Source organism: Sander vitreus, chromosome 19 (assembly GCF_031162955.1).
Source record: "Sander vitreus isolate 19-12246 chromosome 19, sanVit1, whole genome shotgun sequence".
Taxonomy (NCBI): domain Eukaryota; kingdom Metazoa; phylum Chordata; class Actinopteri; order Perciformes; family Percidae; genus Sander; species Sander vitreus.
The window spans coordinates 2,583,578-2,606,950 of record NC_135873.1 but is presented as its reverse complement, the minus strand read 5'-3'; the positions used below and the strand labels follow the sequence as shown (position 1 = coordinate 2,606,950).

The 23,373-nt window shown below is 39.3% G+C and overlaps 1 protein-coding gene across 2 annotated transcripts in view; it reads left to right on the top strand.

Annotated features, from left to right (window-relative positions):
• Positions 1-23,373, top strand: part of nhsl2 (NHS-like 2) — a 134,978-nt gene that overhangs the window by 79,478 nt on the left and 32,127 nt on the right. For both annotated transcript variants that reach the window (XM_078275504.1, XM_078275505.1), the window contains exon 2: positions 10,309-10,536. In XM_078275504.1, the coding sequence (XP_078131630.1) occupies positions 10,309-10,536 (228 nt within the window). The remainder of the gene's footprint in view (positions 1-10,308; positions 10,537-23,373) is intronic.

Here is a 23,373-nt window from a genome sequence, read left to right as displayed (position 1 = left end):
TTTGTGAGGCCTTATATAACCAGCCAGTTCTTTACGGTGTCTGAACCATACACTGTATACAAATATAAAAGAAAAGTAACGTAAAGTTACAGTCACATGTTGTCCTGTCAATATGCATCACAAATCTGATCTAACCTCCTCAGACTTGTTCTGTCTTGACTGCCCATGCGTCATCATTGGTCAATCATAGCAGGAAGTAACCCGCCTGGCTTCCTGTGTACCTTTCCTGCCACAACACCTCTGATTCACAGACAGCTAATTGCTCATTTAGCCAACAGGGTGAGTGGGCTGCTCTGGCACGGGCAGAGTCACGAAAAGTGCTAACAGCATTTCTACTGCTCTTTACAACGGCGTGAATCAGATTGGGATTGGCAACGTCCAAAGGTCGTCACATGCTGCTTTGGTGTCACTCATTCGTCCCACTGGTTTGGATGTTTCCTCACAAGTCAAAGCGGGGGAGTCCGTTTTTATCTTTTCAGAGATTGAGAGATGAAAAACTGCAAAACTAATAATATCACATGTCTGTGGTGGTATGGGGTTATTTTTTTTAAACACTTCAAGTATTCATTTTTTAACAAACTTCATTTTTTTTTCTTAAAATGAGAGACCTTTTTCCTGTGATCATGATCTGCACTTATGTTGCCGTTTTCTTGCCATCACAAAATCATAATATTGGAAAAAGTAATGTCAAGAAAGCACAGGATTCAATTAGACAACTCTTAAAGAAAAGGCCTTATTGAGCCTCTTAATGACCACTAATGACACTTTAGTAATAGGAAATAAAACTAAACATTATTAAATGTATGTTTAGTAATGTTGCTCGCTGCTTTTGATATTTGATTATTGTCAACAGAGTTGTATTTCTGGCCTCTTTAACTGGCATTACTACTGTTCCCCAAACCATAAACCTAGGGTAAGGTTGTTGTTGTTTTTTTTACAATACTTTTTTGTTACAGAAACCAAAAAATACTTTTTTGACACCTGAGTTTGAGAAATTTTAACAAAATGGCAAAAAGTTTTTAAATGTTAAACACAAACATCCATAAAATAGTATTGCTTACAGAATAGTGTAGTAGTTAATAGTGTAACGATGTTAAAACAGTTGGAAAATTAAGATTTTAATCAGAAACATGCTGGAAGATAATTAGTGAAGAAGAGTATAAATCTGAGCAAACATTCAAAGCCAGCCTTGTACAGTAGCACCACGGTTTTGATACTCAAAAAGAGTATAAAGATACTTCATTTTTTTTTAGCGTGCATTTTCACACAGTTTTAATCTCTGGTGCTTAATAACCTTGACAGCAAAGAGATTCGGAGGTCAGTTATAATATCTGCATCGACCTTTGTTACTCAGTCGTAACAACAAAGGTCAGTATAGATAAAGTCTCTGCGCAGGACGTCTGGCTCATTTCGATAACGACACCCAGAAGGACGGCTAATGTTTGGTTTGTAGTTGGTAAATCTAGTTTACTGCACGGCCCACACACACACACACACACACACACACACACACACACACACACACACACACACACACACACACTTTATTTTTAGACAGGCCTTTCATTGGGCAGTGGCAGTGTTATTTAAGACAAACATAAACGAATCTGCTGAGCACTGGGCTAAAGGTAACAGTGGCTCATAAGCCTGTCATTTACACACACACACACACACACACACACACACACACACACACACACACACAGATCAGTACTTGGCACTACAGCACTAGCTCCTGACCTATCAACCACATTACATTTCCTCACAAGTGTGTAAAAGATGCACAAATGTATTTGTATCATGCATATACGACATCTGTGCGAGTACGTGGGTGATAAAAATAATAAAACATGAGTGATGAACGTTGTGTTTACCCATTTATCTGTGTGTGTGTGTGTGTGTGTGTGGGAGAGAGAGAGTGTGTGTCTGGTGATAACAGCTTGTCTAAATCGGTGTCCTTCCTGCTGACACTTCAACGCACACAGAGGGGAATGAATTAGTAATAGGCCTTAGAGACAAAGTAACAACTTGCTATAATGCGTGTAGGTTTCTGAATGTGCGTCAGTACGGAGTTCTGTAGGTATGAATCATTTCGTCTATTTTCTTGTTTGTGTGCAGTATGGACAGTATTCAGTACACTGCCAAACCTTTTGATGAGGACGTGTGTGTGTGTGTGTGTGTGTGTGTGTGTGTGTGTGTGTGTGTGTGTATGTGTGTGTGTTATCTCTCTCCCTGTTGTGAGAGTGGGCGCAGTCAGAGTATCACTCCTGTGTTTTCTCTGTGTCAGCTGGAAGTAACGCTGGCGGTTTCAACCCTCTCTCACCTCTCTGTTTTCCTGTTTAATGATAGAGAAGGTCAATGGGGGCAATGTCTCATCACCATCTCTACCACGCCAGTAAGGATTCAAAACGCAGATTCAAGAGCAGTGAAGCAGTTGTCGAAAACAATAATTGATGGTCATTGGTACTATACATATTCTACTGCACTGGTTCCACCTGCTACCTCCAGCGGGGGAAGACATATGCAAATATTTTACTTAGCAATACCATAATCTGTTGCAAGTCCTGCATTCAAGTTTTCACTTAAGTAAAAGTAAAAAAATATTGGCATCAGAATATACTAAAAAGTACCAAAGTACTCATAAGGCAGAATGTCCCATTTCATGGGTTGGTATATCATGTCACTGCCTGTAGTAATTACTGAAGTTATTATATATATGTAGTGGAAAAAAGTAAAATATTGTGGAGTAGATGTATAAAGTATGTACATTGGTAGAAAATGAAAATACGGTTCCAGACTTCTGAATCGCTGCCCTCATCTCCAGTTTTTTCAGATTTGAATAGGTCAATAAAGGCCAAAAATGCCTAAAACAACCTTTAAAAAGAATCAAAATTAATTACAATAAAATAAAAAATTATGAGCCTTATTTACAAGAGTGTAGCTATTTAGGACATGATGGTGAACAAGTATGTAGGCTTTGTGGGCCAATTTGACATTCGTGCTCATATATTCTTTCCTCTGAACAGGATCCATTGTGTCACTGCAATGTATTTCTCTCCGGAACAATCTTTACCCTTTATTCAAAAGGACTTTGGAGATTGAGTTTTTTTTCTCTTCCTAAATCTGCCCAGTGATGCCCAGAGGCTTGTGTCTCTCCTCCATCCAATCCCTCCATCTTCCTTCCTTTTCATGTCACCGCGGTTACATAAGGGAGGAAGAGAAAAAGAGTGCCATCTCCGCTGAGACGGACTTAGTGTGCTCTGTGCATATATGTGTGTCTGTGTGTGTACGGCTGCTGCTCAACTTTTAATCAAGAATTAATTGTTAACGTCAAAGGAAACAAGTCTTCCCCCGAAGAAGACTCTGTCTCTTCCATCTGCCAAAACAGGTTGTAGGTTTGAAAGTATGCTAAGGTCAAAAAAAGACACCATGACTGAATTAAAGCACAAGCAAAACAATGTATACCTCTTTTCAAAAATGCAACACCTCCACATACAATAGGATCCAACCTGTACAATTTTCAATTGGCCACTATATCTCAAAACTTGTTTTCATTTTCTTTTAGGCCTAGTAAATATATTATTGTTATTATTATTATTATTATTTTTTACAGTTTTCTTGAAGGAGGAAATCTAATTTAAGATGCAGAACAAAGGATGTATATTGAAAAATCGAAAACTGATAAATCGAGAATATTCCCCATTGTATGTTATTTAAACTATGTTATCAGGATGGTTTTGTGGTTCAGTTTCCTTTATTAAATGTAAATGCTTATTAAACAGGCTTAGCCTGATAGTAATTTTGTTACAACTCAAGTCAAGTAAGTCAAATAATACTTTCTTATTAGCATTTAGTTAGTGACTTTACTATCCAGACTTGAGGCTACAGTATACACTGAGAATGCTTTAGTTAGCATACAGTTAGCATAAGTTTAGCTTATTTACAAAGAGAAGCAGTTGATACAGAGACAGTTCCCTTCTGTCTCAGTTTTTTTTCCGTGTATCTCAGTTAGATGTTTAATTATCACTGTGATAGAATGGAATGTGATGGCATGATAGATGAAACAAAGGGTATGTGATGTTTTTCTAACTTCATATAATTGAATCATGGAAGCAATTATGATATCTATCAAAAACTTTGCTCAACCCTTGTGTATCACTTTAGCTGACAGAGGCCTGTGAGCTGCTAACGCTAGCTAAGTTAGCTGTCTGACTGTGACTCAACTATTTCCTTATGCGTTTTCTTAACAGGTACAAGCATTTATCTGTCATGATAACATGCGTCAAAGTAGGTGTGACACAGGTACAGTATTGTAACAGCAAAATGTGCTTACTCCACATTGCAAATTGTGTTAACATTTCAGGTGACAGAAAGGCTAGCTAGCTGATGCTAATTCTCTTCACTATGTCTCAAGAGTAAAAAAGCAGACTTTTTTGAATTGATCAACACAATTTAATGAATACTTTTTTGGCTATTGTTCTGAAGGCCCCTCTTGTTTGCGTACATCTTTATACCATTGTCCTATTTTCTAGTATCAACAATGCTCCAAAGCAGCATGTTTGAACCTGCTCCCCGATTGGCACATCATGTATTGAATTTTCTATCTTATGAACTGACAGGCTGTCTTCTTTTACGGTCTCACAGTCTTGTGCCAGGTTACAGGTTGTCTTCTTCTTGTCTTAACTGTCATGCCTGATGGAGAGAAACTTACTGATGGGGTATAGAGACATGGAGCTGTATGACACAACGTCCACAGTCCTGTCATTTAATCTTCCTGTCCTGCTGACATACAGCTTTGTGGAGCTTCCTATTGGTTTCTTATAGCACTGCATGATCTGCCATTGCACTGCATCAGTGGTGGTGTGTTTGGGTCTCGAGTCTGAATCCTGCGAGGCTTCCAAACTGTGAAAAAACCTTGTTAGATAGACGACGACTCCTTGCTGTGTTGATGTGCAGTGAGAACAGTCAGAAATACTTAGCACACAGTCACAGAAATGGCGCTGTCTCAAAGGTATGACAGTAACTAAGGCAATAACACTCCTTCTTTTCTCCGTCTCTCTCTCTCGCTCTAGTTGGTGTATTTACAGTAAATTGTGCCACATTTTTAGAAACTCCTGAGGCTTGTGTGACTTGTGCACGTATTACCTAACCCTCCCAAATACACAGATGCACACTCTCACCCACACAAGATCATATATTTAACTTTTTAAATGTCCCACATCTTCAAAAATGTAATAATGGATTTAGCAACTGTGAAGCTATACTGTAGAGTAGCTATGTGCCCTCCAATCCATGGTGGGGTACACAGCTGATGTTTAGGCTATATCTTTAACTATAAGAAACCATTTAAGTTTGCATACATGTGTTAGTATGATTAAAACTACCTTTTAAGATGCTTTCAATTGTGACTTTGGGAAGCTTGGTGGCACCGATCACACTTTGTTAGCACCTTTGACCTTTTGTGTCAGCATAGTATCCAAAATCACATTAAGGAGAAACCTCTGGCATATGACTCTGATATACGTTCTAAATATCCATCTAAAAAGAAACACCACAAAACGATTACACAACAGAATTGTGTCTATCTTAAAAATGTCTTGACGTTTTGCCTGTATCGAAACATTTACTGTAGACTTGAACACATTATCAGCTTCCACTATATGTATGTAGCTGTAGAAAACCTGAAGTCCTTTTACCAAGGCTGGAACATTTTATTTTTGTCCCGTTTATTTACTTACTTCGCTCTGGGCGATCTTAAGTGTGCATCCTTTTTCTTTTATTGTAAACACTGGGAAAAGGATGCCAGCATTTTGAAAAGATGTTCCCAGTGAGCACTTAACCCCACATCACATCTCTCAGGGACAACATGTACTCAAGTGGCCCCAATCGAGGTGCAACCTTTGAAAAAACTTGAGACAACGCTGACCTTTTGGTCATTTGAGCTATTAGTCTCCTGACACAATGTTGGGTTTTGTACCGAATCTAACCTCTGCATGGTATTTATTTAATTACACATTCACCAGGAGTTACTTCAAATGCTCAAGCTTGAGCCAGCATCGAACAGAAGGTCAGTTGTGCATGCTAAAGATATTAAAGGACCAAACTCCCAAAAGGTAATTGATGCTGCAACCTTCTAAATTTTCAGCATCTTTGAATAGTTCCAAATTGGTGCACACATGCAACACGGATTGTGCCACACATACATGCTGTAGTCGTCCTTTGGGAACAACTTGTCCACTGAAGAAGCTTTTGCAGCCTCCAGTCATGGTTTTACTATCAAAAATAGGGAGTGTTTGTCAGCCTTCTACACTTTATCTATGCAGCAAAAATGTATTTACAAAAAACTAATCATTTAAGGTTCCAAATACACAGATCTATTCTTTAAAAAGAATATGGATTTAAGTTAGTCCTTGAAATATCACCGTTTGCTTAAATTTTTAGGCAAACACTACTGACATCAGTAGTTATTAAATGTCAGTATAGTTTATTGTTATTTTGCACACCGGATGTAAAAAAACAACTACAGTAAAGTAGGTGCAGAAGTTTGTTTCCTGCTTAAAATACTGCAGACTAAGAAAAGAAACAAGTATAATCTGTTGGGTGAGCCTCCGCTTCAAACTTAAATTCCCTAATGAGATATTTAGCTCGCAGCAAGGCTCACAACACAATTCATACATCCAGTAAACACAGATTACCTTTAGAAAGAAACAATGCCAAAGATAGTGCAGTAGACTCAGTCAAAATAAATGTATTTAAGGCTCCAAAAAAGAAAAATTTAAATAGTATGGGCTCCATGGTAAGAATATATGTGTATTCTACAGTACGTCATAAGTCATGCATGATTGCCTTTTGTTCTCTTCTCTGCCGCTGATGCTAACTGACGTGAAACTCTGTATCATAAACGGGAGCTCTCTCTGGTGGGAGACGATTGTGTGAAAGCAGCTTAGGGCAGATGAAGCCGGTAGCTGGGAGGGTGAAATCATGATTCCATACAGTACGGTGGGTTTTGTGGTTTTGTGAGAGGAGACGGCTGCTTCAGAGCAAACAAGACATGATAGTGCCGGTGGATTCGCCGCAGAATAACTGTGTACGTCTGTCTGCTGGGAACTGAGTGTTCTTTCAATTTTAACCATTTCTTTGTGTCCAACTTCAAAACGAGAAATAGTTTCTTCACATTCCCCTCAGAGATACTACCCACACATGTGTTGGAGTCCGCATATTTATATTTAGATTTGTTGTTGTTTAGCTGAGGATCTCAACCAAAGCAGTTTACAAGTTGAAGAGTGGCATTTGGTGCACCAGTGTCCTGCTCAGGAACACTGACATGGACAAAGTGACATAAAAGTAAAGAAAATCTGTCTCAGGTAAATGGGAGATCACCCTGCCTTTATTTTGTCACCGGTGCTGTGGAGCTTATTGTTAAAATACTGAGGAATTAAAATGAGGCCTGAGAAAAAAGATCTGCTTTGGTGTGTTTGCCTTTTGGAAGTTTTAAATGATATCTGAAGGTGAATGTACCTGGATTCAGGTTTTAGAACCATTTTTAGAACACACACTTGTATCCCATTTTTTTTAGTTTTTTAGAGAAATACAATAATTGTAAGAGAGATGGGGATTATGTGCAGTGAGTATTATGAGGTAGGATTCAAAACAAGCTGGGCATCCGTCTTAGCTCAAATGTTATGAATGATTAATTAAGTGAACCACCAGGTCTCCTTAATAGGGAGCTTGTGATGTTAAGTTGCCTTGTAGGATAATTGAGTCCGATACATGAGGTTCCTTTTAAGTCTCCCCTGAAATGATGTACAGTGTTGGGTAGAGCTGCAACGATTAATCGATTAATCGATTAGTTGTCAACTCTTAAATTAATCGCCAACTATTTTGATAATCGATTAGTCGGTTTGAGTATGAAAAAAAAAACTCTTTGATTCCAGCTTCTTAAATGTGAATATGTTTTAGTTTCTTCTCTCCTCTGTGATAGTAAACTGAATATCTTTGAGTTGTGGACAAAACAAGACATTTGAGGATGTCATCTTGGGCTTTTGGGAAACACCGCTCTACATTTTTCACCATTTTCTGACATTTCAGAAACCAAACAACTAATCGATTAATCGAGAAAAAAGTTTAGTTGAGTTGCAGCCCTAGTGCTGGGCGATTATGGACACAGTTTAGCTCCTGTACCAATATTCAGTGCCAATGCACAAGGTAGTGTGCCATTTATAATGTGTAGTTCAGTGATGGATTCTAACACTTCAGTTTGTAGTATGTCTCAGATCAAGAATTGATGGTTTTTTTTTTTATATATAGACGATTTCTCACTTATCTTAAAGCAACACTATGTAACTTTTCCCGCTTTGGTCCCCCTACAGGTTGTCTCTTTGGAACTACAGCTCGCTCTACCCAATCTGGCAAACTTGCATAATGTAATGTAAAGGGCAATTCCGCTTTCAACCAGTAGGGGGACCGAAGCGGGAAAAGTTCTCTAGTGTTGCTTTAACCAAACCTTAACTTTAACCCTCTAGTTGCCATAAACAGATATTGTAGGAATAGTTATTTTAAGAAACATTGGCATTGAACGTGTTTTTTTGCAGTGCCCTTTAGACTGCTGCTAAAAAAGAAGCTACTGTAATGGAACTCTAATGGACATGTAATTACACCTTTGTGTCTGCTCAGCTATTAATGAGACCAGGGGTGCCCGGGTAAACTATTAACCCTTGTGTTGACTTTGGGTCACATTGATGTGTTTTCAATTTTTGCTTTATATCAGAAAATATAGGACGTAGAAATAAGCGCTGAAAATGTGTAGAAGAAAAATGTAACAATTTAAAACGTTGGAAAAAGCAAAAACAAACGTCGAAAAAAAAGGTGTTTTTTTTTCAAGGTTGACGGGAAGACAAACACAAGGGTTAAACTTATCAACACTAAGTTTGGGGAGTGGGTTGAGTAATTCTTACCACAGAACAAACCGCCGACACACATATAGTGGACAAATTCTCATCTCACTTTTGCAATAATGCTGATTGGCTTCTGATTTACTCTACTGCCGCTCACTATACCTTGATAAGCCATTTGACCATCCAAACTAATAATAAATAATGACTTCAGTGACTTTGTTCTCGCCTAAAGTTTCTCCAAAAAGCCTCGACAGCTCAGTTGGACAGCAACTGCTGTCACATTTGGGATTTACTGTGTTTGTTAGTCATGTTTTATCAGCTGCTGGATGTGTCAAATCATTTCGTCACCACTGATTCAAAGCAGCGCCTCATTCATGTCGATGTTGAATGGCCATTTGCGATCGCTCCGAGTGATTTGTTTTGATTGTCTGTTTGCGTTTGAGGTTTGATAGTGACAGGGGGCCGACATTACCTTCCTCTTTTTCTCCTTCTCTTGACTACTTCCCTTTTACCTTTATCCCTCCGTTCTCCTCCCTTTAAATGTCATTCTTTCGTTCCCTCCTCCTCCCACTCTTGTTCTTCTTTCTCACCCTAATGCCACAATCACAATTTGTCTTTTTTCTCTCACACCTCCCTGCCCTAATCCCTCCCTCCCTCCCTCCCTCCCTCCCTACTGTATACTGTATCTCCTCCCTTGACAGTCCCTCTATCTCCCTTCCATTCCTTTTCCCTCCTAATTAAGCGCTTCCTCACTCTGTTTCCCCTTCAAATCTGTTCTCTACCTCTCTTCCCGTCCATCCCTCCCTCGTTTTCGCCTAAATCCTGGCTTCTTTTTTTTCTACCCTATATTCCTCCCTCCTTCCTTTCTTACTCGGCCCTTGTTCTCCCTGACAACAGTCTGCGTTATGTAATCTGCGTCTCTTAGTTAGTTATGCAAATTCATACATTTTTATTTACGTGTTTTCTTTTTTTTCTCTCTCTCTCTCTTCCTCCTCTCGCTATCCCTTTTTTGTTCTCCTTCTCTACCCCCTTTTCCTCTCCTTTTTCCATTATTTCTTTCGCTATCTTCCTCTTCTTCTTTCTCATCTCATCATTCGTCTCTTTTGTCCCCCTACACCCCTCTACACTCCTCCTCCTCCTTTTTTTCCACCTCTTTCCCTCCTTTCCCGCCTTAATCTTTCATCTCCTCTCTGCCCCTTTCTCCCCCATCCACCTTCATCTATCTCTCCTGCCTGTCACCCCTTCTTTCCTTGCCTCTCTTGTCCTTTCTCCCTTTCTCTCCACATCATTCCTCTCAATAATCTTATTTCCCTTCCTTATGTCACTTTCTTTCCTCTCTCCTCCCTCTCTCCTCCCTCCATCCATCACTTCCTCTCAATATTTTTTCCCTCCCTCTCTTTTTTTCCCCCTCCAGCCACCAGTGGTCTAGAGGCGGAGAGCGGCAGGCGCGGCGGCAGCAGCCACGGCGACGGCAACCACAGCAGCAGCAGCGGCGGAGGAGGCAGCAGTAGCAGCGGCGGCGCGGCCCACTTCAGGTCTCCATGGCAACAGAGCGTGAACGTGTTCGGCTCGTGGAGCAGGCCGGAGTGTGTCGAGGAGCTGCACCAGCAGGCGCAGCTCAACCTCCAGAGCCTGCTGCAAGGTAAGGATGGATGGGGAGGAAGAAGAGGGAGTATTGGATGGATAGATGGAAGGAGTGTGTGTGTGTGTGTGTGTGTGTGTGTGTGTGTGTGTGTGTGGGCGAGTATGTGTGTGTGCTGTTTTGAGTGGGTGGGAAAGGTGTGCAGGCAGAAGCGAAGGCGGGTAGAAAAGTGTTTACATGCATGTGGTGTTGGACTGCGTTGATACGGTGTGTGTCAGTCGCCTTGAAGGTGTCTGTGTGTGTGTGTGTGTGTGTGTGTTTTAGCATGCAGAAATGTGAGAGGACGTGTGTGTTACATTTCCCTTGCCATCTTGTGTTTATATTGTACTGAAGGGTGTGCGAGTGTGTGCATGTTAGCTCATGGGGACACTGCTGATGGTGTGTATTGGATTCACCTTGCATTGCGTTGTTATTTAAGGTAGTATTTGAGATTTTATGAATTTGTATATTTGTATTGGATAGGATGAACGCTGTTGCTATATGTGATTGTGTGTGTGTGTGTGTGTGTGTGTGTGTGTGTGCGTGCGTGTGTGTGTGTGTGGGTTTATATTTCTGTTTTTTGTCTGTTTGTGTAGAAAGAGGCATTGATGTTGATGTTTACATTGTTGTTAATAGTCAGAGGTTGTAACTCTGCCTTGTTTTTGTTTTTAAAGGTGAAACACTTTCATTGTCATTTTAATATAAGTCTCTTGTTTGTAGTGTTCAACCTGTGTGTGTGTGTGTGTGTGTGTGTGTGTGTGTGTGTGTGTGTGTGTGTGCAAATTAGCACTCGAGGGAACTAGGGTTTCCATTTGTTTTCAGGTAATGTTGTTTCACTGCTTTTGCTTTCTGCTAGTTGCCTCTCTTCTCTCTCTCTCTCTCTCTCTCTCTCTCTCTCTCTCTCTCTCTCTCTTTTTCTCTGTGTGACTCATGCTGTCTCGCCCTTTGCCCAGCTCTTTCATTAAAACGATCTCAGTGGGTTTTAAGCTGAATGAACAAGGAGGGGGGCAACTTTGAACAAACACCTGAGGGAATGAATGTACAAATTAATACCATAACACATTCCATTTCACAGTTCATTTGTTGCCATTACAAGGATTTTGGAGATATTTTCTATCTCTTCAGGGTTAAAGGATAAGGCTGGCTTTATTTTTCTTCCATAAAACAACCAAAATGAGTGTTAGTCCATCCCTTAATACTTTCTGACTTCCCTACCCTGTGGCATTCAGCCCCAAGCCGATCGGCTCCCATTGATAATGCAAATCTTTAAAAACGGGTCACAAATATTTACCATATTTTTTTATTTTTTTATTATTTTGTTTTAAAGTAATTCCTTAAAACAGTTGAGCGTCATAGTTTTTGACAGTCGTTACTCAAACAGAGGCAAATAGGGCATTTGTTAATCTATTTTCAGCTGTGAATTAATACACAATTGATGCTTTAGGCAGGATTATTAGGACAATGTCTGATTGACAAACAAAAAGACTTGGGTTTTTGTTTTTGTACAATTTGTAAAATGATGATTTATTATATATTTGTTGCAATCTATGCAAAAAGTTTATTTTCAGTCAAAAAGTAATGTAGATGATGACCTTTAGTCACCTTAGTCCTGAACATTGTGGGTGGTACTGTAACTGTTCACGTCACATGCTACTGTAGAAAGGCTTTTGCTAATCTAGTGATAACACTTACAGAAACCATTGTTGACAAGATCATTTCTTCAGAGGTGACTGAACAGTGCGCAGATTCTACTTATTATATATACTGTATAGAGTGAGCAGACATTCAGTTTCTGCATTCTGTCTGTGCTGAAACTAATTATTCACGTAGTTCACCGTAAAATAATCTCTATAAACAGATATCTGCACATGAATGCAGAATCTGTAGGCTACTGGATAACAGTTTGGTATTGGAAGCATTCTGGTTTCTGTTTGTATTCAGAGTAGTATCGTCCAATCACATTTGAGCGGTCTCTGGTTGTATGCAGGTAAACATTCTGTATGGAGAGAAAGAGGCGGAACGCACTGTCCGGAATCTCGGAAACTATTGGCTATCGTCTAATGACGTTATGAAGATAAGCTGGAATGTCGCCTGGATAGAAAAAACCTACAAAAAGTAAAGAATTGGAGTGTAAACAATGACCGGTGCATGGAAAAGGAAGTACCGGAACCCCTGAAATGTTGGCAAGATTGTTCGTATGCTACCTAATGGCTCTTTGCAATAACTCATACTTTCATAAAAGACATTGTAGCCTTACAAGTGGTCAATCATATTTTGGGCTTTGAAAAAAAATTTTTTTTTAGTTGATTCTGTGCTACTAGTCTATCTTTTTTATATGTAGGATCATTTTGATTATTTTCAGATTTTTATGTTCTATATGCTTATTATATTTAATTTATATTTATAGTTTTTATTTTTTCTTGTTTTATTGATTCTGCATGATTTTAAATTATTGTTTGTTTGAATGTTTATGTGTTTAAACCCTATTGGATTTGGGGACATGTTATATTTGATTGAGACTTGAGTTTTTCCTTCACCTCCTCTCCCTCTCTGTTTATACATGATTAGCTATAACTCTTACAGTACAGTATGTTGCCTCCTACATCTTTCTCTGGCTCTTTTCCTCTTTTCTCCACTGCCATGTCTTTGTACCTCCTGTGTGTGTGTGTGTGTGTGTGTGTGTGTGTGTGTGTGTGTGTGTGTGTGTGTGTGTGTGTGTGTGTGTGTGTATGTGTGTATTAAGCCAGTTATTGTCCCTGACGGGCTGGCATCTTGTGTATGATGAAAATAAGATGGATGAATGCAGTCGTGGGTGGACAACAGCAACGGACGGATGTGTGTTTGTGTGTGTGTGAGTAACAGAATATGTGTGTCCATTCATCCTTTCTGTCGCTTGTGTTCATTTTATGTCACTTTGTTTTAATGTGCTTATTTCTGCCTGTGTGTTTGGGTGCACTTCCCACTGCCATAAAAAGCATGTCCCATGTGTTTGTCCCAGTGTATGTTTTCAGTTTGTATACCAGTGTCCATTTGTGTTGTGTGTGTCCATCTGCTTGGGTGTGTGTTATATAACACTGAAGCAAGCAGCTGTACTCTCTCTCTCTGGCCATCCTCACCATCAGTCTCCCACTGGCCTCGGCTCGGTAAAATATTCATACTCCTTCCCGCTCCTCAACACTCTGCCCTCCATATTTATGAAGCCGGCTGTTGTACTCCAGTGTTAGACGGAATCGCTGCGTTTTCTGCCGAGATTCAGCTCCCCCCTACAGCGTGTGTGAGATTTATTTCACTGTTGCTGCTAAGTGGGCAACAGTGAAATCCGGCCAGCGATGCCTCTCATCATCAACACTTCACTGCACAATGATTAGCATACAGCGTATATGAGGGACTGTTTTGTGTCTTTTTACATGATTGGAGTCACGTGCTGATTTTGACCAGTTTACATTCAACAAGTCCTCCAATACTATATCATAGGGTATGTTGTTTCGTATTGCCTTTAAAACTGATGCCAATTTGGGTTTTCTGACTTATATAAATAATTCACACAGTCTGCCACCGCTGAAGTTAAGGTTTGGTTAGGTTTAGACACAAAAAGGTTGGAAAAGATTTCATTAGGGTTAAAAACAACTACCTTATTAAAGGGATAGTTTATATATTTTAAAAGTGGGGTTGTATGAGGTACTTCTCTATAGTCAGTGTATTAGCTACAGTAGATGGCGGTCGGCACGCCCCCAGTTTGGAGTAGCAGTTAGGAGTACCAACACGGAAGCTAAGCAATGTACTGCGGTGGACGGGGGCAGCAGCTAAACGTATTTTAAACACCTTAAAAAAAAGCTCACTTAAAAGAAATCAATATCAGTTTAAGTATATGCTATATTCAGGACATTTTACCGCTTGACCTTGCTATCAGACAGCCCTTTACGACGAGGAACTGAAGCCGGTATCTCTGCTCTCTTCAAAGCCACCAGACTCCTTTGACAAAAACAGAAATTTTACTCGCAGAACACGGGAGCTGCTGGTCTTCCACTGCCTCAATCGGTTAGTTAATTTGTTAGTTTTGTTAGTTCCTAACCCTTTAAAACACCAAAGTCACACAATAACAAACAAACTAACCGATCGAGGCAGCGGTAGTACAGCAACTCATGTGTTCTGCGAAGTAAAATGACGTTTAATTTTGCCAGACAAATAAATAGTAAAATATTTAAATCTTTAAAGGAGAATTTCGGTCAATTTCAACACGTAGCTCTGTTGTTTGCACATTTGGAGTGCTGTCAGTAGCAAGAAAAACGAAAACAATCGGTGCTGCCTACACCGTGTTATCCTCCTGCTAGCATTAGCACCCAACAGGCTTAAACAGGGCAAGTTTTAAACTTGTTTTTAGCCTCTTAACATGTTCAAAATGTCATTACAAGTGCCTACCCATGTGAAGTGATTCCTTCCGAGTAACCACAGTGAATCTGACTGCAGTAGATGTGAAAGAAATGCATGAAAGTTCTGTTTCATTCTGTTTAGTTCCGGTGTTGAGACGGCAGTTAAGAGTGCTTAGGGACCGTCTACAAACTACAACACAGAAAAGAGATACAACAAAAATATGTAGGCTATTAATTTAATGATTAAACAAGGTAGTGTCTCCAAACCTTAATTATAACTTGTCTCCTGCTAGTTGTACTACAGCACCTACTTAAAAAAAATAAGCATATGCCTATTTTTGAAAATATGTTTGCATCTCTTTTCAGTGTTGTAGTTTGTAGACGGTCCCGAAGCACTCCTTGCAGTATCAACACCGGAACTAAAGAGAGCTGAATTAGCAGAACTTTTATGCATTTCTTTCACATCTACTGCAGTCAGATTCACTGTTTTCACTCGGAAGGAATCACTTCACATGGGTAGGCACTTTTAATGACATTTTGAACATGTTAAGAGGCTAAAAACAAGTTTAAAACTTGCCCTGTTTAAGCCTGTTGGATGCTAATGCTAGCAGGAGGATAACACGATGTAGGCAGCACCGATTGTTTTCATTTTTCTCGCTACTGACAGCACTCCAAATTTACAAACAACAGAGCTACGTGTTGGAATCGACCAGAATTCTCCTTTAAGATCAACACCTTGCCAAGCTTAGTGTCCTCAGTTTTGTCCCAATACACGGTAAGCATCTGCACATTTTTTATTGTAAACAACAGCAACATTTTCATATTATCTGTCCCCATTAACAGTCTGCAACACAACTAAAGCTCAGATTTACCACAATAAGAGCTGCACATTTTGTGATCAAAGTTTTGGTTTGGTTATATTCAAATGCTAATTCTTTGTAGAAGTATATTATATATTTAAAAATCAGTATTGTGCTCCACTGAAGGCAAATATATTGTATTTAAAACAAGTTGATAATTAGGGTTGAGCATTGTTTTGATTTTAACAATTCTGATTCCAATTCTTGCTTTTGATTTGGTTTCTATGATTCTCAATTACGATTTTAAAGCCACGCTTTAGAGCGCCACTTACTGTGCTCCGTGGCTGCAAGTGCCTGGAAGTACGGTGGCAGCTATGGAAACCAAATTTGCGCATGTTAAAATTGGAATTGGATTAAATTTAAAAAAAGCTTATTATGTAGGTGCCTGTGTTAACGTGCGCTTGTTGCCCCGTGTGCGCTGATGCACTCATCTGTTGACATTTCCGAATGCCTTCCTACAGTTGCTTAATAAAAGCTTTCTACGCAAACAAACATACATGTGTCATTAGTATGTTCTCGATGTAGGTTCTCGATGCCCAATCCTATTGATAATGGGAAGATTTGCACGCCACTATTTTCCTCCTGATTCTGCTCTGCTCTGGACTCTGCATTTTTATGAAAGGTTTTTCCTCCTCTGCAGACAGATTTACTGTGTTTTCTGGCAAGAATTACAGCAGCCAGATTAGTATTTTGTATGTTTTTCCGCACTCCATTAAGCAACAGCAAAATATTCATATTATACTTTCAGTGAACTTTGTTTCACTAGTGTCATCCATTACAGGCACACTGGCTATTTGCACATACTTGCTCTGTAATTTTATGACAATCCATTAAGCAACGCTCAGATATTCATACTTTGCCACCTCCTCAACACTCGACATATTTAACTGACGTTCTCTTTAGTGTAGGTAACTGTGCTTGTACCAATTCATCATTTTTTTCATTATACAGAGGATGTATTCCACAAAAAACGACGTGTTTAATTTGATGCAGCAGTTATAATCTGATGTTTAAGTACTGTCTGTTTTTTTGAGTGTGTTGCTCTTCCATTAACATTTAACTGATGACTTTTTCCATTAAAATGGGCCTTTTTGTAGAACTGCTTTGGAGTTGTAGACAATGTGTGCCAGAGTGAATTATGAAGCTCTTCTGGCAGCTTGTGTTGGCCTGCTTCCCAATTAAGACACTGTTACTTGGTTTGATTTAGTAGCTTCACATTCAATCTGTAATGATGAATCTTTTCATGATATGTAGAAATATGTTTTTCTGATATGTTAATTGATATTTGACATATTTAACCATACATATTAGAAGTTATGTTGGACAGGAAAATGTTTATATCTAGTTATTAAAAAAAGGCTGTTTTGAGGCAGGATACAGGTGCTAGCCTACATGAAGCATTTTAACAAAACAAAAAAATCATTTGGATGCATTCAATAAAAAACATCAATTATAATAATATATATATACTCTACTGTGCACTGATAATAAACGTCTTTATTATTAATAGAGGAGAGTTTCTGGGAAGATGAAGGATGGGAGAGTGTTTTGATCACTACTACTGTAGTTCCTCCTCTGAAGTGTCAATGCAAAACGACTCAACCAATAATTCAAAGCTGCGCCAGGCGACTTTGAAGCTGTCTAGTAAATGTGCACACACGTTGACACTCTCAGTGTTGGCCAACAGCTCTTAACTGTCTATCTAAACTGCTGCTGGTCACACCAGAAGCCAGAAGGGCCTGAGATAAGACTGTGAATGTGTGCTATCCATTTCAGAAAAGCCATGTTTGAAAGAGAGAAGCTTGTTGTAGTGTGGTTTTTTGGATACACTACATGGCCTAAAGTATGTGGTATGGGATTGTTTAACCACAGACATTAATCTGCCGCTATAAGAACCTCCAGCCTTCTCTAAAGGCTTTTTAAGATGTTGTTCCAAGTCAGCCATAACAGCATTAGTGAGATCCGCCAAGGATTTTGGGCGATAAGGCCTGGTTCCAGCTCATCCCAAAGATGTTGGATGGGGTTGAGATTAGGGCTATGTGCAGGCCAGACAAGTTCTCCCACAACAAAACCATTTTTTATGGACCTGGCTTTGTGCTCTGCTTTGTGGGGCATCGCCATGTGGAGACATGTCTTCTCCAAACGATATCTAAAGAGTCTGTCCTCCCAAGAAAAACAGCATTGGTTATGTTCAACATTTGTTTACATTCAGGCAGTGGTGGAAGAAGTATTCCGATCCTTTACTTAAGTAAAAGTACTAAGACCACACTGTAAAAACACTCTGTTACAAGTAAAAGTCCTGCATTGAAAATGTTACTTAAGTAAAAGTATGTAAGTATCATCAGGAAAATGTCATAAAATAATATAAAGTACTCAAGTACTCAATGTGGAAAAATCCTCACATTTTAGAAACTGGAAACAATCAAAACAGTTTTGTGAATCTGTAATTGGCTTATCATTTCAGCTGTACATGTAGGCCTGTATATTATTGAGTAGTTTTAAAACATCATATTTTATAAACATGTTTTGTGTGCAAAAATTTGTAAAGTAACTAGTAAAGCTGTCAGATTAATGTAGTCAGATCAATGTAGATGCATTCGCAAATAAGGTTGTCTGATTCTGTGCCTTCCTAAAGGACAGTTCTAAACACTGCATTTTGTTGTTTATTTGGAGGACTTGTATCTAAAATATCTGTTATATGCCGTAGCATTAAGAGGCCCAAATTGTATAAAACTAACCCAGATCAAAAGTACATAAACATTTATGGTGTCTGCAGACTTTGGGCCATATAGTTTACTGTAAGATTACGTAAGTTTATATGACTGTAGCATGCTGTGATACTAACTTTAATACACACTCCTAACAAAGTGGAGGTCAATGGTATCATTAGTGCTTAGAGCTAGAAAAGAGTTAACTGTCTGCTCTCATTTTATTTAAACCTCAAGGCTAGAATTAGACTGCAGCACCTGCTGTTAGCAACAGGACCATAAATATTGTCTTTACCTTTCACTTTGCAATTTTATTTGCACACTGTATTACGTTTTTTTTCTGCAGATCAGTAAGCTTCTTTTGATCTTACCATATGTTATCTTATGCCGCAGCACTAGCGCCAATGCTGCAACCTTTCCTCACAGTGGACAATGCAAGATGATGTGCTTTAACTGTCATTGCCGGTTGGGACGCAAACAGTCCGATAAACGTTCCCCGTCTGCACTAACTTGACTTTAAAATGTCACAGCAGCCCTGTAATTGTGTCGGGGAAGGTTTGAGTCAATACAAGCTGTTATCTACACGGGCTGATAAGGTTTTGCTTTGGTCAATACACATTAACAAACAGGTGCAGCATAGATCAAGTGGAGAATGCTGATTCAGGAGAAAAAGTTCTCCCACAGGCAGAATTTCGTTCCTATTTAACATTTCACATTGAAAATGAAACTTCAACTTTCATCAGTTATTTACTGTTGAATAATTGACATTATTACAGATGTTGAACCATTTCTTGTATAATATACATATCATTTGAGTATCAGGTTTTTGAGCTATAGATATGGTTTGGTTTTGATTGAAGTTGCTTATAGGTATATATATATATATATATATATATATATATTAGGGCTGTCAAAATAATGCGTTCATTTCGATTAATTAATCTGAGAAAAAATAACGCAGATTAATCCATTCCATATTGAAGTTTGACCCGGAGCCGTTCTAGCCACCATTCGACTGTAAAATGAAGGAGGGAGACGAGAATGTTCTGCCTGGATCATTAATTGGAACATTTACTTTACATCTACCAACCCTGGCTACCGAGATCTGGTGCCACTGATATGTCTGTGCTTCTCTCTGATGCACTGAAACACAAACACCGCTGCACATGACGCTAGTTAACACTATACTCGACAGCAGCTAACGTTAGCCTACCGCTAGCTAGTAGCTGGATAAACACGGTTACAATACTGACAGCTAACGTGTGACTGTGTTTTACTGTAGAGGATTCAACACCGGTATGTAACAATCTGCAGCTGCCAACTGAGAAACAACACAGACGGTGCGTTCAATGAAACTGGTAAACTACAGCCTTGTGGTGCATTTGAAATTATTGTAAATGTCCTTTACCATCTGGTGGTTGTTTTTGTCGTTCAACAGCAATTTACTAGTGAAATAAGTTACTGTTATTGTTATACATTATTATTAAACATTTCATTTTGACCATATGGCCTTAGCAATAAACAAGCCGTTCTTTAATGTCACCAACTGTTGTTTAGTACCCTTTTTTTTCTTTTCTTTTTTTACTTTCTTAAAAAGTATCGGTTCAGGCACCGTTAATTATGTATGCGATTAATTTCGATTAATTAATCACAGAGTATGTAATTAATTAGATTAAATTTTGATTGACAGCCCATATATATATATATATATATATATATATATATATATATGTATATGTATATGTATATATATATTTTTTATTTTTTTATTTCATAATATATTGATTTAAGTCCCTGACTGACTCTACATGACAACTATCAATGCCTTTTAAAATTATTGTATGCAAATTGTTCGTTAATACAGCATTTAATTAAGGCAGGTGTTTAGCATTTTTGACAAAATTGGCTCGTGAACAGAGAGCTAAAACGAGTCCTTGTTGTCAGCCCGGAGCAGTACCTTTGACAGTGAAGGGAGCCCTTTTCAGAGGATTTATAGATTGTTTGAACTTAATAATCTGGTCTGTTTGTTTTGAACCACAAATATTGCTTTTTCTTTGCTCCAGGAAATGAGTCAGTTTGGCCAAACTATCACTCGCTTTCTCTTTTTCCAATTCCCTCTCTGTGGAGCTTTTGGTTGGAGTGACATCGCTGTGAATCAGGCAAGACAAACTTGTCTTGTTTCTTTCCTTAGTGGTTTTTTTTGAGAAGTTTTTCAAATATAGGCAGAAAGTGTGACACTTAAATGCCATGATCTGGGGACGCATTTAAGCCAACTTGTCAAAACCTCAAATAAACCTGGTGCCGATCATACTGGGCTAAGCTGACAGTCGCCTGAAGATAAGAAGAGAAAACTCCTGACTAAAAACCACTTTGGATCAGTTCAGAGGTTTGATACAGGGCTTATAGTCTATATCCACGACGCTCCACTTCCGGGACGGCTCCGATGTCGTCGGATGTCCCTCTTTTTTACCTTCTTAATTTCCTTCCGCTTTCTTTGTGTTGGAATTTTAAACTCCAGTCTATTTATGAGGACTATGGTTAACTGCTCCTCAGATCTCTGCAGGGTAAATCCAGACAGTTAGCTAGACTATCTGTCCAATCTGAGTTTTCTGTTGCACGACTAAAACAACCTTTGAACGTACACATGGTCCACCAAAACAAGTTACTTCCCGAGGCTATTTTGCGGAGCCACAGTGGTCCTATCCGGCGCTTAGCCCCGCCCATGATTGGTTGTGATTGGTTTAAAGAAATTCCAATAAACCAGAGCACGTTTTTCTCCCATCCCGGAATGCTGTGTGGACTAGCCAGTAGAGGTGTTGAAATTAATCAAATAATCAATGCATCGAATTGTGGACATGGACGATGCTGCATCGATAATCGGCCGGGCCATAATCGATTATTTCTGTTTCAAATTGAATGTAGGCCTAACAACATTTCTGTTTACATATTCTGTTATGTTTTGCACATTCAGGAAGTGCCATGTGCTCAGTGCTGTAGTTTTATGTATCCAATTTATTTAGTATTAGAGCACTGCAGAATGTTTTGTTTTTGAAGCTTGAAAAGCTATGAATTAAATATCCTATATGGCTTTAATAGAAAAATGTATTTGACGCATCGTGATGCATCGAGATATCGAATCGAATTGAATCGCTGACATGATAATCATAATCGAATCGGGAGATCAGTGAAGATTCACACCTCTACTAGCCAGACCCTCCTCCGCAGTACTGTGGAGGAAGGTCTGGCAATGCGAGACTACTCATGATGTGAAGGAGAAAGTGGGATCGAAGTGTCCTTGAGCAAGGCACTCAGAGGTTGTGCAGTGGCAGAGAAGAATTTAGTACAGTCCTGAGCGGTTAAGGACAGAAGTCATGGAACAAAAGCCTAGCTGGCTATATGTAATTTTCAGTTTGTGTTGGTTTCAGCGGCCCCTTTGGACAAAAGCAGCAGTGTTTTTACCACACCTGCTGTCGTAAAGGTCTAGGTGTTAGCGTTACCGGGAGATCATATATGGTACAATGAATGTTTTGCTCAGACAGAAAATCATTCATTTACAATAAAAGAATAAGTTCCAGAGGCATTGTTGCATTTCAAGTATTGCATACGGTATCTTAGCCTACTTTGGATGTATTGAGAGCTAAACCAGGTATCACTGTCACTGTGTCAGGAGCCAAAGCATTAAGAGTTTGTTGTAGCAACCAACATAGTAATAACTTAGATTCATATAGTGCATTTCATGAAACCCAAGGATGCTTTACACAAGTACAGGGGGACAAGGGAAAAGAAAATAGTAAGCCAGCACAAACACGGACTAAAAGGAATAACACGTCCGCGCTAAATGGAAGGGGGACGTTTAATGTCTGCTACTGAAAATTGCACAGTTTGAGAAACATTTAACAGTTACATATAGTCACTTTAAAGAATCAAATACAAAAATTCAACTTTTCTTCTTAAGTTTGAACCAAAGAACACACGACAGGATCTCCCCCCTTAAAAACTGTCTTCACTCTGTGGACTTTACTATAAAGAACATCAGGTAGTCATCCACAAATATACCTTGGATAACTGTATCTAAGTATATATAAGTATTTAAGCTAAAATTTGTGCCCACAAAGAAAGCCCCATAATTGGATCAGAAAGCCTTCTTGCGGTTTCTCATGACCAACAAACTAGGCCGCTAACCGCCAAATCTGTCCTTCTAGGTCACAACCATCCGCTTTCATGGTACACACACCAGCCCCTTTTCCCTGTAATGGATTGATCAGTTGTACATGTTAAATCACAAGGACGAAGACATGACATGCACATGGGTGCACTTGAACACACACATGCATCCATGGCGTGCACGTAGTGTACACAGACAAACAAACGCTCTGGCTGCGGTGAAAGAGGGGTATTGTTAATTTCTGTCTTCCCCCCTTCGTCTTCATGAAGGGGAGAAGAAAAGGTGACCCAAATTTGACACGACCGGGGTGCATATTGTCAAGGATGGTTGGGCTGATCTGTAATTGGGTGCACTGTATACACACACACACACACACACACACACACACACACACACACACACACACACACACACACACACACACACACACAAACAAACTTGCAAACACACAAAGATGCAGATTCATGCACATAGACATGAGTTGCTAAATGACATTTAAAGTGTCATGCACAACGCAGGCACACACACATTTGTGCACTCACAGCATATTCACACAAACACCTACATGAGTGATACACATGCACACATGCACACCTACACACAAACACACACAATATACAGGTTAGTGATGCATGAGTGCTTGGCCTGCTTGTCTGGACAGAGGAAGGGGGTGGGGTAGGTAGTGCTTAACTGCTCTGTGTGTGTGTGTGTGTGTGTGTGTGTGTGTGTGTGTGTGTGCGTGTGCGTGTGTGTGT